The 15956-nt window shown below is 39.1% G+C and overlaps 1 protein-coding gene across 1 annotated transcript in view; it reads right to left on the bottom strand.

Annotated features, from left to right (window-relative positions):
• The window catches only part of MYZAP (myocardial zonula adherens protein), a 61609-nt gene that overhangs the window by 6987 nt on the left and 38666 nt on the right, over positions 1–15956 (bottom strand). Inside the window, exons 12-13 of the mRNA XM_054215490.1 lie at positions 10318–10401; positions 9790–9890 (exon numbers count right to left, since the gene is read on the bottom strand). Coding sequence (XP_054071465.1) covers positions 9790–9890; positions 10318–10401 — 185 coding nt within the window. The remainder of the gene's footprint in view (positions 1–9789; positions 9891–10317; positions 10402–15956) is intronic.

Below are 15956 nucleotides of genomic sequence, written 5' to 3'. Positions count from 1 at the left end.
GGCTCCGGCCCCGCAGGCCGCCGCCGCCACCCGCCGCTGCCATGCCGCCCCACGCCGCCTCTCACCGGGGCAGCCGCCCGGGCCCGGCGCCGCCGGCGCCGCTTCCGCAGCTCCCTGGGGGCCGCCATCTTACCGGAAGCGACGGCAAGGCGGCAGGGCCTGACCGCGTGGGAACGCGAAGGCCGGTCGCCTCTCGCCCCTCCCGCCGCTTCTCCTTAGGGAGGGCCGCGGGAGAAACCTCCCGGGGAGAGCGGGGCGAGGCGGGGATCAGCCCCAGCGCTGGGGACTCGTTTGGATACATCCACACAAGCCCAAAATAACGTCAGACGTTTGTTTTCTGTCGGCTTAGGCAGCCGTAGTGTAGGGCGGGAAGGAGCCCCCGCCGGCCTCCCCTTCAGCGTGGGCCTGGTGCCATGGCACTCCCCCACACCTCGGTCACGGTCAGCACCCGTCCCGCTGTCACAAAATCCTGGGTATGGAAATTATCTTAGTACTCAAGAAACATATTTCACAGTAGCCTGGGCGTGAGAAGTTGTGCAGAGCAGAGGCAGGCTGCTGTGGCTGAGCTCAGCACTCTTGGTATGCTCAAAAACCTGCAGAAAGCTTAAGTGTTTCTTATGTATTATTTTGTGTTTTCATTGTCAATACCCACGTCGTTTCCATGTGTTTGAGCAGCTTTAACAGAGCATCAATTCCTACTTAGGACTCAAGCTTTAACTTTCAGAGATTTGTTAAAGTTTTCTTTACATGGCATTTATTTTTTAACATGTTTATGTATGATGCAGAGACTGAACATAGAAATTCAGAGTGTAGTATATAACATTGGCCTGCTTACTCCAAATTTTCCCAACTGATACAAGTGCCCTGAGCTTTGGTAAGTCAACTCCTAGTAGCAATCATGTCGTTAGCGGAGTGGCAGTTCCCAGGTGGTGGATGTCAGCCCTTTTAAGTTGATCCCAGTGGAGGTTTCTCAATCCAAGCACTAGTAAAGAGGTGCATTTCTCAGAGACTGTTAAAACAGTTGTTTTACGAACAGGATGAGCAGAGGGCCTACCCCGGAGGGACTGGAGGAGGAAGCGCTTTAAAATGGCTGCCCGCCCCTTTGTTTGCTCAGCTGGAGGGTGAATGGAAGGGCTGAGGGCCAGGGGAAATGAGATTAATCAAGTAGGCAGCTACCCATGGAAAAAAATACCACGATCGGGGTGAGAAAAGCCAAGTGAGTAGTTGAAGAGACCATTTCACTGTCTGTTATGCACGACCTGGATCATCTCCTGTGGAAAATCCCCCAGGGAGTTTTCCCTAAGAGTTCAAGGAAGAGGAAATCACCGTCAGTTTTTCTCACCAGGAGATCACCCGCTGTTCAAGGACACAAATTCTCTGAATTGCTGCCTCTGTAATGCAGGCTTAAGTTACGCCATCTATGCCACCTATGTAACATTTCTACATCTTGCAAGAAGGAAAGCTTTATCTTGCTTTTTAGCCTCTTCTCCTGTGCAGATCGGAGAACGGGGGAAGGCTGGGCATGGAAACAGAGCACCGCTTCTGCCTGCATGGAAGCGAGAGTCTAGAAGGAATGGTCCCATTAGACCACCACTCTGCACTTACATGATGATAGTTGATCTCAGCTCAACTGCTGTTATTACACGTACAGATAAGTAATGCCGGTATTGACAACGGGTTTCAGCTTACGTGCTAAACTGCATAAACACAGAAAAACAGAGCAAAAAGTTAAGGTAATGTTAAGGTAATAAAGTCCTAATAGCATGACTGCTGGGAATCACAACTGATCATTCTGTACCCTCGCTCGGAATACCATTTACCAAGTCTGTATTTGTCCAAGGTCACTGGGAAGGAATATTGTTCATCTTTACAGTTCGGGTGTGTTAAGTTTTGAAATACCATAGTCTGTTTATAGGTAACACACAGTTTCAGAATGATGAACAAATAACTGAAATTCGGAATGTGCCAGAACAAATAAATTTTTGTTTATGGACAGATGGGCAGCACATAGGTACAATGCAGTCTACGTAGTATCAATTTGGATAGAAATGTGAGGAAGAAAAATAGATTTAAGCTTTCTCAGTCAAAGAGCAGAAGTATGGAGCACTTGTGGGACTGAGGAAAATTACATACTTAGGCACTGTTTGCCCTGGGGCAAAATACAGGTGTGTAGGAAAATCCTCACTAGCCACACTCTGCACATGAGTAATCACCATCCAGCAATACCTACTGCAAGTTTAGTCTTCAGACTTTCCTCTTGCTTCTTTTGGGAGACCAATACACTGTCATTATTTGCAGTGCACATTCATATTTTTATCGTTTTCCTTCAGCACATTCTTGGCCTTTTTGATTAGAGGCTTTATTTTCTATCACTTTCTTGAATATTTTGATCAGCATTCATATGAACTAAGCATATAACAAAACGGGGGTTTTAATTGTTTCTTACATAATGGGCTTTCCGATATTTCTCACTTAGTGCATTATCTCACGAGCTATTACTAGATATCGTTCCCAGTCAGTCTGTTTTCTGTCATTAGATATCTACAGTTAAATATAATTTATTCTGCAATAGCATGGCTGGAATTACTGTGCAATTTAGTATTATTTCTACAAGAAAATGAAATTATTAGAATGACAATGACGAAGAAAATTATGTGTACTAACAAAAAAAGAATAAATCACATTAAAAAAAAAAGAAAACAACAGAAAGCAAGGTGTGACCCAGGAGCATTCACCTTCGTATATAGCATGGCTAAAAAGAAAGCTATCCAAATAACTAAGTAACTTATTCTAGCATAGATTTTAAAAATAGATTACGCCAGTTACAAGGAACATTGCAACAGACATTTGTGTCTGAACTTCTAGTATTTCTGTTTTATCAATGCCAGTTATTACTAAGCTGATACATTGTCGTCATATGACACTCGGTGGGAGGTGGCCATGAAATACAACTGGCTGAATTTTTTCAGGTGGAGAAATCTCCTATCAGAAATACCTGAGACTGCCCAAAATTGGTATTAAAACTAACACTCTTGCTTCTTTGCTGTTAAAGGTATCATTTCTGTTGTCCTTTTCTCCTTTCCTCAGCTTTATAAATATATAAATGTTACTTATTTTTACTAGGAAAAGGGGCAAAAGGGACTATAGAATGTAGGTTTTGAGGGGGAGGAAAAACTACTTTTACAGTTTCTGTGCTCCTAGGTGGAAATATTGAGGGGCAGGAGGAGTCAAGCCTCACATACAAAATAAACCATCCCCAAAATAACAGAAAAAATGGTATGAATATTTGGAATCAAAATCAGTAATTTTAATTTCACTTAAAGGAAACCCCACTTTTCAATTAGCACAATGCACCTCTTTAATAATTCATTTTATTTTCTTATTTTAAAGAGAATAACTCCTCCCTTATTTCTTTAAAAAAAGCCTGAAACACTTCAAAAGCAATCCTATACATGCTGATACCTATCAACATACTTTTTTACATATGGGAAGCAACCGTCAGATTATTGTAGTATGCCTACACACCACACACACTTTTACAGAATATTCTAACATCATAGATGTTGACTTCTGCATATTTTCTCTTTAATCCAAGTCCCTTTATCTTTTGAAAATTTCCACATACCTTACGTTGTAGATGGCTGCTATCACCTTGTTTTCCTGTGTTTCTTCCATGTTCTAGTGCATGAGGTAGGGCTGGAAGGGTCTTAACTTATCAGGTCTCTTAAGCACATTTTTCTTTTACACATGCAAATAGCCCCAGATACTGAATGAGAATGAAATAAAATGTAAGTGGAATGAAACTCTCAGCATGTACATCTCTATTCTGTGGAGCGGGGATTTCCTGTACAGAATTACAGCCTTAACAATGTGGAGAGAACTTACTTCTTATCTATTTGCTCTGTCCATGTCTAAAAGTCTTCAGATGTCAAAACAAGGATTCAAAACCTCTCCAAAAAGCACTAGCATCCAACTCCCAGAGCTTATGTTGTAGGTTCAGCACTGAGCATTGCTGATCTCAACCCGATTTTATGAGGTCCTTTTGGCAATCGGTACCGAATACACGTACGCAGGGAAGAATTACTCAAGTGGAAAACGTCACATTCTTCAGCTGAGCACTGCAAACCAGTAACACTGCGATTGCTATGTTTGCATGACCTCTTCTTGTTTAGTTGACGTGTAGATTGTTTCATTGTGACAGTCTTAAAGCTAAATCTCTATTCAGTGAGTGGATATATACTGCAAAAAAGATGGGCCACGGTCATCCCAATCTCATCATGCTGAAGCCTGGAGAGCATCATCCCAGATGCAGTCAGATGTTATCTGTGAGATCTGAAGTTGCCGGGTTTTTTTTGCAAGAGCTGTGCTGCCCAGTTCTTGTTTATCCTGTGCAAGTCAATAGTTCTTTATTTCATAAAAGAGTTCATCTACTTTTGTTACTTGGCTTTGAGAAGAGTCTTTAGTCTTTAGCAAGGGAGTGTCTTCCTGTTCTCAAGAGCCTGTCTGCCAAAGGAAACACCGACAAGAACACCAAGGCTCCAGAGGAACCACTTTTGCCTTCCTACATGTTTTTGAACAAACAAGACTGTGTAGCATTAGAGTTTGCAAGGTTTTAAGGTAAGTTTATTTCTAAATGAATGTTAACACAAGAGAATAGAAAGTTTAAATACAGTATTTATTGCAATTTATCCTTTTCAAGTCCTACATACAGGATGTATTAAAAGCATACAACATAACTACATTATTTATACAGCATATATGAAAACTGTATCCCAAAATACTTTCCAGAGTATCTGGAACAAATCACAAAAGAATACTTATCATGGTACAAATGTAGTCATACAATTGACTTATATTTAATGCACTTTCTGGGAGCTATCTACATGGCTTTTATTGATGTTTACAGAAATTTTACTAGTTACTAATGTTATAGTACTAATTAACCCAATCTCAAATTGACAAAATTTATACTGAAGTGATACAGTATTCTCAGTCAGATTTGTTATTATCTATGCTAATTTACATTGCTGCTCATTTGACTGGAAAGCTCCTCATTTTCATGGAACAATTATATAAATACTGTTCCTCTCCTGTTCTTCACACTTACCAAATTTAGACTAGTAGTCCAACCAAACGATGGCTATTCGTCTTATTGCAATGTCAAAATGCTTTTAAAATATAGCATAGACTTCATCCTTATTTGGTTTAGAAAAAAATATCATATTTCATCAAATAGTCAAGACAGAATTTATACAGAAAATTTTTGCAGGAAAAATTCAACACCTTGCTGCACTCTTAGTAAAGTCTTCAGCAGAGGATCATCATTTTGCAAGTCTCAGAGTTAAAACAGCTTGCAGTATTTTCAGAGGAGATCCTCAGGAGCATATTAAAAGTAGAAAGAACTTCCTTTTGAAGTCTGTGTCAAAGCAGCATTTTGGTACTTCATCCTGCCCTCTCCTGCCATTCACTGAGCGCCTCACAGTCATCTGGTTCTGTTTTCTGAATTCTGGCTAAAACCAGAAGGATAAAGTATGTTTACTTATTTGAAGTTGTCAGTTAATGTCTTTTACAGCAACATGCATTTCCTTTTATCTATAAATATCACCTTCATCCATACATCTTAAGTTTGAAGGGACTATTTGGGCACAAAAAATGCTAAAAGGCATAATGTAATGAACGAAAGCTGCATCCCTAACAGACATTAACATGGCCAGCTGGGAGTAGCGTCTTTCTCTTCAAAAAGAGATACTGTCCAAATATTCGCTGTTATCAGCCACTAGAGGGGGATATGATTACACAAGTACAGAGCTTATCCCTGAAATTTGAGCTGGGTCATTACCCATCATCTTTTGGGTTCATCAACATACACTTCCAATTTAAATGTACTCTCTTTTAAAGTTTCACTTCACGATCTTAGTCGTTCATAACCATGATTCATTTAGTTACTGATCAAATTAACTGGTTTTTGGGAACTTTGTTCAAACAACTCAGTCTCCCAAATTCACTCAAGCATTGAAACTTCAATCAAAAATGCACCATGCACTGTTCAGACTACAGCTTCTGCATGCGTCAGCTGTTCCCGTGTCTTTGGTGTTCAGGTACAAGACAATTAATTCCTCTGCATAATGAGAGGGTGCTTTGTCTGAGGACTGTTACAGGGAGCAGCCTCTATTCTCAGGGACCTTCTCTGCAAGCCCTTTCCCACTCTAGAGGTTTTGCACCTCTTCTTGGGAGAAGCTATTTAAGAAAATGTGTGGCATTATGCCCATTTACTAATGTAACAGCTGGAGGGTTTTCTTTGCCCTTTCGCTATCTATGAGATCTTTTGCACTCCCTCATCACATGCAAAGTAAACAGAGTCTCCTTCTAAAGCTATTAAAACTCACAATGTATTTTTTATTATTTTTTTTAAAAAGAAATATTGAGCAGCTGTTAATGTTTGCTACTTCTATACCAGTGAAGATTACGGGCTTCCTTCACACAGTAGATAATTTACCTTTTTGTTAATGGCTTTGATTGCAATTACTTATTGGATTTTGTGCATAATACAATCCATAATATTGTGTTTGACTTTTTAGAAAGAATGACCATTTTAAGTTCTCAGGAGACAACCAAAATAGCTTGTGTGCAAACAGAGGATGATCTGAGCACAAAAGCTTGAGAAGTTTGAGCTTCCTATTTTATTTTGTATATGCTTTGATTATATCAAGCGATTCATGTTCCTGCAAGATACCTGTACCACATCAAAACATCCTTCAATCCATCCTCCAATACAGGCTTCTTTATTTAGTAGTTCAACAGCGCGGCAACAGAATCAACAAAGTTCTCTGACAAATTCAGAAACCCCTTAAATAATGCAGGAATAAGATTTGGATTATGAGGTCCATATTATTATTTTCAATACAACTCTACAGAGTATACTTAATTTGAACAGACAGTACTGAATATAAGAACTTGCATTAGACTGGAGATAAAAGCAATCACTTTTTGAAGCCCTGTGGCAAGGTGAGTACCTCCTGGGATTGACATTCATTGCAAGAACAATATTAATCATACAAAACGTTAACTTGTGTGTTTTCTATAGTAGTTACTGTAATAAAAAAAAAATGCCCTTCATTCATGTTAATAGAACTACAAGAAAATATTCATCATTCATTTTAGCTCACTAAGACTGGGAGATCAAAATAAGATGTAAAAAAATACCCTATATATATATATTTAAATAAGTTCAGTACTAGATACAGTCATTCCTGCTGGTACTTTGAAGTCAAGGATAAGATTTTAAGTGCTTTGCAGAAAAAAGAAAAAGAAAAAAAAAAAAGGAGAAAAGAGTACTCAAAAATCAAAATCCTGATTCAGGATTGCTATTGCTGTAGGAATTGCAGGGACTGCTGCAGGTTGCTATAGGCAAGATTCTGTTTAATGAAAATGGAAAAGTAAATAAAAAGAAGTGACAGGGATTTTCCTACACAATTACTATTCAATGTATCACCAATAGTCACTCTGTCCCATGACTGAGGAAGTGCAAACCAGTGCCTCAGTCCAACAAAGTAAAATCCATTATAATCTGTTCTATCGGCTACTGTTTTGAGCACAAACACGACATTCATCTGCACGCGTTGAGGGAAGTGTTTGAAACAGCCCAGTTGCATCTCTCCCTCCCAGCAAAAGAGTGCTGGCTACGAGTGAACTTGTGCCAGGTGAAGGGAGCCCTCAACTACACCAGGTCTCCGACAGGCGTGAACAGCCCTCACACTTCCCACACGGACAAAGGGGGAGCTTTCAGAGTAATGCCCTCTGCCAGCATAGTTTCAGATACCGCTTCTAGTAGTAGTGAAAATAAAATACATTAGAGCTTCATTACACAAACAGAATTACAACACAATTGAAGAAAAAACCCAAACCTGTACAGCTATACAACTCCTTCCTTACAGGCATTTGAAATGACACATTGCACTAGATAGCTTCTAAAGAAGCAATGTTGACTGCTGTTCCACTCATCCCGCTTCTTCCATATCCCCCTCACAGTTAATGTCAGTAGTAACTTCAGATACGAAGTCACTAAAAAGCTGCTTTCAGGATAAATTTAGCAAGACTCCATGCTGCTGTTCTTCTCTATGACTTGATAAAAATTTATCTAATCAAGCTGCAAAGGCGCAAGATAATTGCTCGTATTTAGAAAGCACGTTGACTTGAATGCTCAAGATGTACTGTTCTTTGTGCTAAATTCCAACACTCTCTTGAACGGGGTGTATGTCCTCACCGGCCTTGCACTTTCGGGAGATCTTCTGTTCTCAGTACTTGTACTGTTAAGGAGAGAAGAAAAAGCTTACAGAGTTAATGTCAGAGTATCAGACAGCTGGGCTGGAAATGCCACAGCAATGAACTTGTGCCTTGGTATTGATACTGACAGGCTAAAATTAAACTATTCAGTGTATTTGATATGTTCCATATTTCCTTTCTATAGTGCCACAAAGAATATTTGATAAAAAATGTAGCAGATACTGCCAAGTTTACATGCAGGCATCTGCTGGAGCTCATAGTGGAATGTCCAATACAGCTACTAGGACTAAGGATCCTGCAACAATAAAGGCAGCAATATTACATTTATGAACACAATTGTGAGATCTAATTCCCTAAAATCTGAACTGCATAGAGGTAAATTTCTGCATAGAGATACATCTCAAAAGTAGGAAAAATATCAGATAAGTAGGGGCTGTGGTTACATACAGAGGGCCCCAGAGAGGACAAAAAGAATAGCTTTCTGTTGGCACCCTGAGTGAAAAACATCAGATTTGAGGTTTCAAAACTCATGCCATTAAAATATGCTGTAGGCATATTTTAATTAAATTAGCATATTTTTAAAATGGGAATAAATTTTAGTTTGTATTGCAGCTTCCTGATTTCATATGCTAATTTACATTCCTCAAACTAAATGATTCAATTTGCAGGCCAGTTAAGATGAACAAGTTTACTTCTTGATAGTAAAAGTAACATGCAATGTCCTTACCTTACTATTTTGGTTTGTGTTTTGCCCTTCCCTGTGGTGACTTGTTGGGGACAAGATTCAAGTGCAAGTCCACAGCCTTGCTCCCAGGGCTCAGTGCAGCCCTGCTGCAGTGCTCGGGGCAGAGAACAGGGAGGAGGAGGAGGAGAAGGGGGGGGCACAAGACCTGGATCTTTACAAAGCCAGGCTACAGAGCCACTGGCCACCACAAATCAGAGACAACCACTCCAGTGCAGAAGTGGTAACATTACTGTGCTCCTTACTTGGCAATCTTCCACCTAGGGCTAGGATATCTCCAGAAATGGCTGCAGCCCCCAGCTGTTACTGTTGGTGTTACCTGCCCTTTAAAATGCTCCTGGAGGTGTCTCCCGGAACACAAAGAATAAAGCTCGCATGAAGCCAGCATTAACCAGCCTCAGGGTAGAGGTCTCCATTGTCTTCTGCTGCGCTGCCAGCAGACACGTTTCGTCAATATTTGCCATATTTCACAAAATCAGTTCTCTTGACTTCTAGTTTTGCTCCCTGCTTAAATCACATTACTGCAAATAAGTACTCCCCAGGAGTTTGCAATATGTTTGCATCTTTAAAAAAAAAAAAAAATCCTACTCCGTAAGTCATGGAAGTACACTACACCCAGTAGGTGTGCTCTTTAAAACTTAGGAAAATGTTACAAAACTCCACAGTCCACTCTAAGGGTTTAGCAGCACAATGGTTTACTAATACAGCACCAATAAGGGACATTATGAAGAAGTTTTTGATGAAGAAGCAGAAAAAGTAAATACCTGTATGGAAGATCACATTCTACACCAGTATCTCTGGTTTCTATATTGGTCTTTGGATGGTTTTCCATTAAGTAGTCCAATTTATCTTGTAATTCTTTATTCTGGAAAACAGTGATTTTCATCACAAGTTTACTTTATTTAAATTATGTTAATTAAACAAGGAAATAAAATTGCACATTGGCTCATCCCCACAAGAAGTAATGTAGAAGTATTTATTGAGAAAATAAAGGAATCCTTACTTCTGTGAAAAAATTAAATTAAACCAACAGTTTTATTCAGAAGCTTCTGTTTTAAGTAATTATAATACTGCTATAAGACTCTATGTTAAGAAACTTAGCATGAATATTGAGATTTTGTATTACATACATTCCTCATGAGACTGGTGTCATAATTTTGAATTCCATACTGAAGAACAGCAAATACATATAGTAAATACGCATCCAGATAATATCAGGTGCCATCAATTCAAATTTTATTACATTTCATAACATAATCACAACAATATAAACTTAACAGGTAATGCCTTACCTCACATTCTAAGAAAGAGATTTTTTCTAAAAGCTGTATTATAAATAATTCCTTTTCTTTTACTTTCTTCCTTAGCATTTCAATCTGTGAAGAAAAATAAAACAAAGACATTAAGTCCAATGGGGATGGGAAGAGGAGGAAAAAGCCCTAGATACTTCAGGAAGAAAACATGTTTCATTTTATTATTCAGTAACAATTGAATACCTATACATAGTCACAAAGTGCCTTAATCCATGGATTAACTGTCATCCCATTCAATTATGATCATTTATATAAAGATGCTACACGTATACTAACGTGGCTTTTAAGAATTTGTATTCAAAGGCCTTTGCTCCAGGCAACTTCGACTACACCCAAAAATACATTGCCCATTTGCTAGTTTCTTGAAGGTCTTATTTGTTCAGTTATTTCTCCTTGAAAAAGAAGGGCATTTTCCTTTTATACCTAGGGAATGAAAGAAGTTATTTACAAATGTTCATGAAAATTAAAGTTAGCTGCACCAGAAGCACTGCATCTTAATCCTGTTCTATACAGAACAGAAGACAATCTTCCTTATATTGTGGGATTTCTGCTGGTCATAGAGCCATGCAAGAACCTTTGCTTTAAATCTCTCCCTGTTACCAGCACAAGCAGGTATGACCAGAGAAACTGGGCATGACCCAGATTTCATACCAGTCCTTTGCCACTGTTGTTCTGATTTTGTGGAAATTACTTTCTAAAGCTCCTAAAGCCACAGTTTTCCATTATTCTGAAGCCTTTGCCTAAAGCTAGATTTGGTGTGTGAGGTTCATACTGTTATCAGCACTAGTCTAAGAGACCTGTTGATGGCACAGAGGCCAGTTCCTTTCAGTTGACCGCATTTAGGAGACAATGGCATCTTGCGCAAACAAACTGAATTTTCTCCTCAGACCAAAGGAAGAGTCACTTGTTTTTCTCTCTCAACCCCTGCTGACAACACCTACTAAAATAGCAGCTAATAAAAAGAGCAAAACAAAACAATAGCTAAGTAACAACTTCAATTGTTACTGCTTCCCCAGGAGGCCACTCAGCTTATTACTCATAGACAGCTGTAGACACACGCTGCTTTACAAGCACAGAAGACAAGGTGCTTCCTATATCTGTAGTCATGGTCTACTTCAGATACAGAAAGCAGCATTGGAAATATTTCTAAGGAGAACCATCAGAAGTGCACTGAAAGATTAGCTTGAGGGAGAAAAGGTATTCTGCATCATGTCTGCATACATGTAGGAACTGGGAGAAGATGGATTTCCCACTGTGTTCCATGCTTATGCAAGTCTCGTCCTATAGCCGCAGCAATGAAAGCTGATGGCAGTGGATACTCTTTTTGCCCTCAGTGTTAGATGGTGTCAGGTCACTCATTTTTCCAATTAAATTTCAGTCCACCTCTCTTGAACACGCCATTTCAGGTCAGATGACATTAAACTCAAAAAACCCCTATTTTCCCACTATTAAGCCCATGGGAATGTGTCTCTCAACTGAGGTGCTGCAACATCATTAGTTAAAGCCCTCTCCCTGCTCCATGCCAGCTCTTTAACTAGGCAGAGCCCAACCAACACCTTCTACTTTACCAAGCAGTGCGTTATCTAAGGCAATTGGCTCCATGATTAATTAAGGTAAATTAAAGATACAAAAAGTTTCTAATTCTGCTTTCAGGCTTAAGATGAGAAGTAAACCAAGCTAGTAAATAGATGGTCCGCATCACAAATGGGATGTCAGAGCCTGCCATGCACCGCTTTTAGTAAGTCTGTATTGCTGTATATGTAAAAAAGTGCACCCCTTAAAGCTATGTTAGATGAGGAAAGATAATCAAACTGCCATTACAGCACAAGAAAAGTGTGTGACCATATATAGGTCAATGCCTATAGCTTTTTTATCACAAGAAAACTATAAAAATACCTACGCATAATAAAAAATAGGTATTTGCTATAAAACTTTACATTAAGTGAGGTAGTTTTATTTTGTCAGATTATTGATTGGTTGTAGGCTTCACTGATACAATTTGAAGGAAAAAAGTAAAAAGTATTTGTTAGTAAAAACGTTAGTGGACTTTTACTAAAGTGAATTAATTTTGTAGAACAGCCAAACTGAAATCAAGGAAAGCTCAGAATACATTAGCTTTTCCTGGCCGTCTTTATGTTACATTGATATGCAAGAAAGACCATTTCTAAATTCTTGGGTCCAATTTTCCATGTACTCTCACCAGTCACTTTTTAACTCTACATCTTAAAATCAATTTTGTGAAAGAACATTAACAAACCCCTTCAAAAGCACCAGTGTAAAACCTGTCAGGATTTCTGGAAATAGTGGTTAGTAGAAACATTCACATCCTGCTAAAAGAGAATGATAAAATACTCAAAGGTACAGTAATCAAAACAGTAGTACTATCATGCTCCCAAAAATTTACTGCTGGATGTTATGAAACATTTCAACCAAACCATACAGATTTATGGAAAAAAATGAAGCAAAACAAATGCATAAATTAAACCCAAAAATGAAGTTGTAAACTCAACTTTGATTTAGTCTCCATGATCTTCAGTTATCGTATCTCATTGACACAATGATCAGTTATTACTTGGAAAAGCTAAAATGTAAACATACAGTAAGGGTTTTCAGCTGAACAGTCACAGAATATGAGTGCTATCATCATCCATCTTTCTCAAAATCGGCTATTTCCTCTTTTTTTTTTCCCTTTTACTTTAAAGTGCATGTAAAAACTATCCACGTCATCTAAAGCTATTATCGTTTCATTTTTCACATCACAGAAACACAAAGCTTGTAGCATTTTCAGAAAAATCATAGAACATATTTTGATCTTCATATTTAATTACAACTTTGTTTAATACTATGACTAAATTGAGTCAGCTATATCTTCACTGGTTCAATAACTTCGGTCCTGCCAAGAAATTCTGCTTCAGAAAAGATAAACTGCTCTTTTATGACTTTCAAGTGAGTCTTGCCTATTAATATTCTGTTCCCCTACTATACATACAAGGAAATAATTTTAACACCAGTAATCAGTACGATACAAAGATGACAGAAGCCAAGCACAGCTCTGTGATCAGGGGAGGGTTTTGCCCTGACAGACATCCATCCTTGCTATTGAAGATAATATACTTCAACAGCTGCCTCTTCTGGTTTTTACATCAAACACAAAATACTTCTGTTTCCAAATAAGTGATCGAATTATCTATTACCCAAAAGCAAGACCAAACTCTTGTGTTTCACAGCCATTTACCTTGTTATAGTCACTCTGTGACACAAAGGCTTTAAGATGTGAAATAAACTGTGACAGTAACCATTACGTTTACCAGTATTATGCACAAATAGATTTAGTGTAAGTTAAAATTAAACTTATATTTGTTTATTCTTCACATTGGCTACAGAGACACAAACTCCCTGAGGATGTTTTTGAGTTATTTTAAGTAGAATGGTCCAAAGGCAAAAATGAGCATGGACACCTTAAAATCTAACAAAGAATACAAAGTGGAAGACCTTGACTAACAGCTTCTTCCCCTTCCCAAACACAAACCTGAACTCCAAAAAGACATTTTGTAATTTGGCAGGAATGTTACTGCTTTTACACCCCCCCCCTTTTTTTTTTTTTTTTTTTTTGGTGAGAATCCTCTAAGGACTGGCAGATCAAACCATACACAACAGCACTCCCTGCCACATTTTAACATGTTTCTGTAGTACCAGTCAGAACCTGTAAAATCAATCTATCTACTTTGTCCCTCTGAAGAATTATGCCAGAATTTTAAAATACACCTTCTCTTCTGTAGTATGGAGAAGAGAGAACGTGGTACTATATCACCGCTTACACAAAGTCTTGGTCTAGCAATAAAACAGAATGGCATGATTAGACCATGCAGATTACATATAAGGCTGTGAATTGGGTAATTTACATAAAAACTTTCAGTGGGTCCTTAGAACATTATGAGCTCAAAGACACAGCCACACAGGCAAAATATATTCCAGGAGAAATAAATTCAGCAGTGGCTAAAATGAGAGGCTGTTTCAGCGCCCAGAAGAGAGTCCTGCAGTCCTCAAGCCACACTTTGAAGGCACTGCAGAGGGAAGGCAGCACCAGAGCGTAGCAGGGCACCCGTATTACTTCATACGGGCACGCTGCACCCCCAGACACACAGCCAACTAGCCGTCTACAGCAGCTATTGCAGTCCAAGGGCTGAAACAACTTCCGAAGTTATGACACAGCTTTAAACCTACCCACAGTCCTGGCATAGATGACACATCCCACAAGAGCAGTTTACTACAAAAAAAGTTTATTTACTGAATAAGGGCTTGAGTACACATTATCTTATGCCATGGGCACCAGGAGTGAGCAAACCTGATTTGATTAACCCTTGACGCAATATGTCAAGGAAACCAGGCGAAACAGGAATAACTTTAGGGGATTATATTAATATATTACTATATTAAATAAAATGCAACCTTAATTCAATACATTTATATAAGTCACATTGCATAAAGTAAAAGTGATGGTTTCCTTGGAGAGAGGAATGTAACAAAAACACCGGATCATAACACTGATATTAGGTAAAAGCACTTCAAAAATAAAATTCATGCCTTGCTACTTAATGTCATTTTTATTTTTCCATAAAAATGTTAGTTATGGCAAACTAAAATAAAACGATAACATTTACAGCACCATAAAACTGTATTGCACAAACCCAAGTCTTGGGTCTTTGTTTTAAGGAGTTGCATAAAGCAAAAGAACAACTAGCAGGTGACAGAGCAATAGATTTTGACTTTTGGTTGAATATAAGGTAAGGAGAAGGAGAGGAGATGCAAGATAGGTCAAACACAATACTGAACTGACACGAGGGCCCAAGTGGTGGCCAGAATAACCTAGGGTCAGAAACAAATCAGTCCAAGCCAAAGACTTTCCACTTCCATGGACCAACTCTTGGATCTGAGTCACTTCTGGACTCACTCCAGGACAAAATGATCACCAAGATGCTCCTACATTTTCCTTGCTCAATGCCCAAGGCCTGTAATCCACCTCATCCTTGCTGCGTCTGCAGACTTTATCATTTCGGTTCACTGACAGTTCAGCAACTTGCTCCCAAATCTGGCTTTTGCACAACTACCCTCTCAGATTTCTCCATCATTTTCGACAAGCACCATCCTTCAGCCTCTCTTCTTCCAACCTTCTCTACAAGTGCCCAGACAGACTTTCCCTCACACTTACCTCTTGACCTGACTGGCATTGTTAGACTGACTAGCCATTCTTTTCCCTCCACATTTCTACCAGTATTTCTACAACCTTCACGTCCACATTAAGCGGTCAAACAAAACTGGCAACCTACTTAGTGGGTCAGGTGAAAAAAAATATTACTCGTTCCTTTCAAAACAGTTCTGCTAACAGTAAAAATGTGAATTTAGCAACCCTGGGCCACACCATCACCCTTTTTCCTATCACTTCATTCTCTCTTACCTCCACCACCCCCCTGTATTCACTGGTCCTGCTTTCCTTTCTCCTGTTGGGAGACATCTGACTATTCCAACACTGGAATGGGAAGAGCTACAAGGCCCAAGCTACAGTTTGTAATTTATCTGCTCTGGCAGCAACGGAGGGGCATCACCTGCTCTTCGTCCAC

The sequence above is a fragment of the Rissa tridactyla genome, chromosome 9 (assembly GCF_028500815.1).
Source record: "Rissa tridactyla isolate bRisTri1 chromosome 9, bRisTri1.patW.cur.20221130, whole genome shotgun sequence".
Lineage (NCBI taxonomy): Eukaryota > Metazoa > Chordata > Aves > Charadriiformes > Laridae > Rissa > Rissa tridactyla.
Note: the sequence above shows the minus strand (reverse complement) of the source record. Positions and strands in the feature narration are given on the sequence as shown.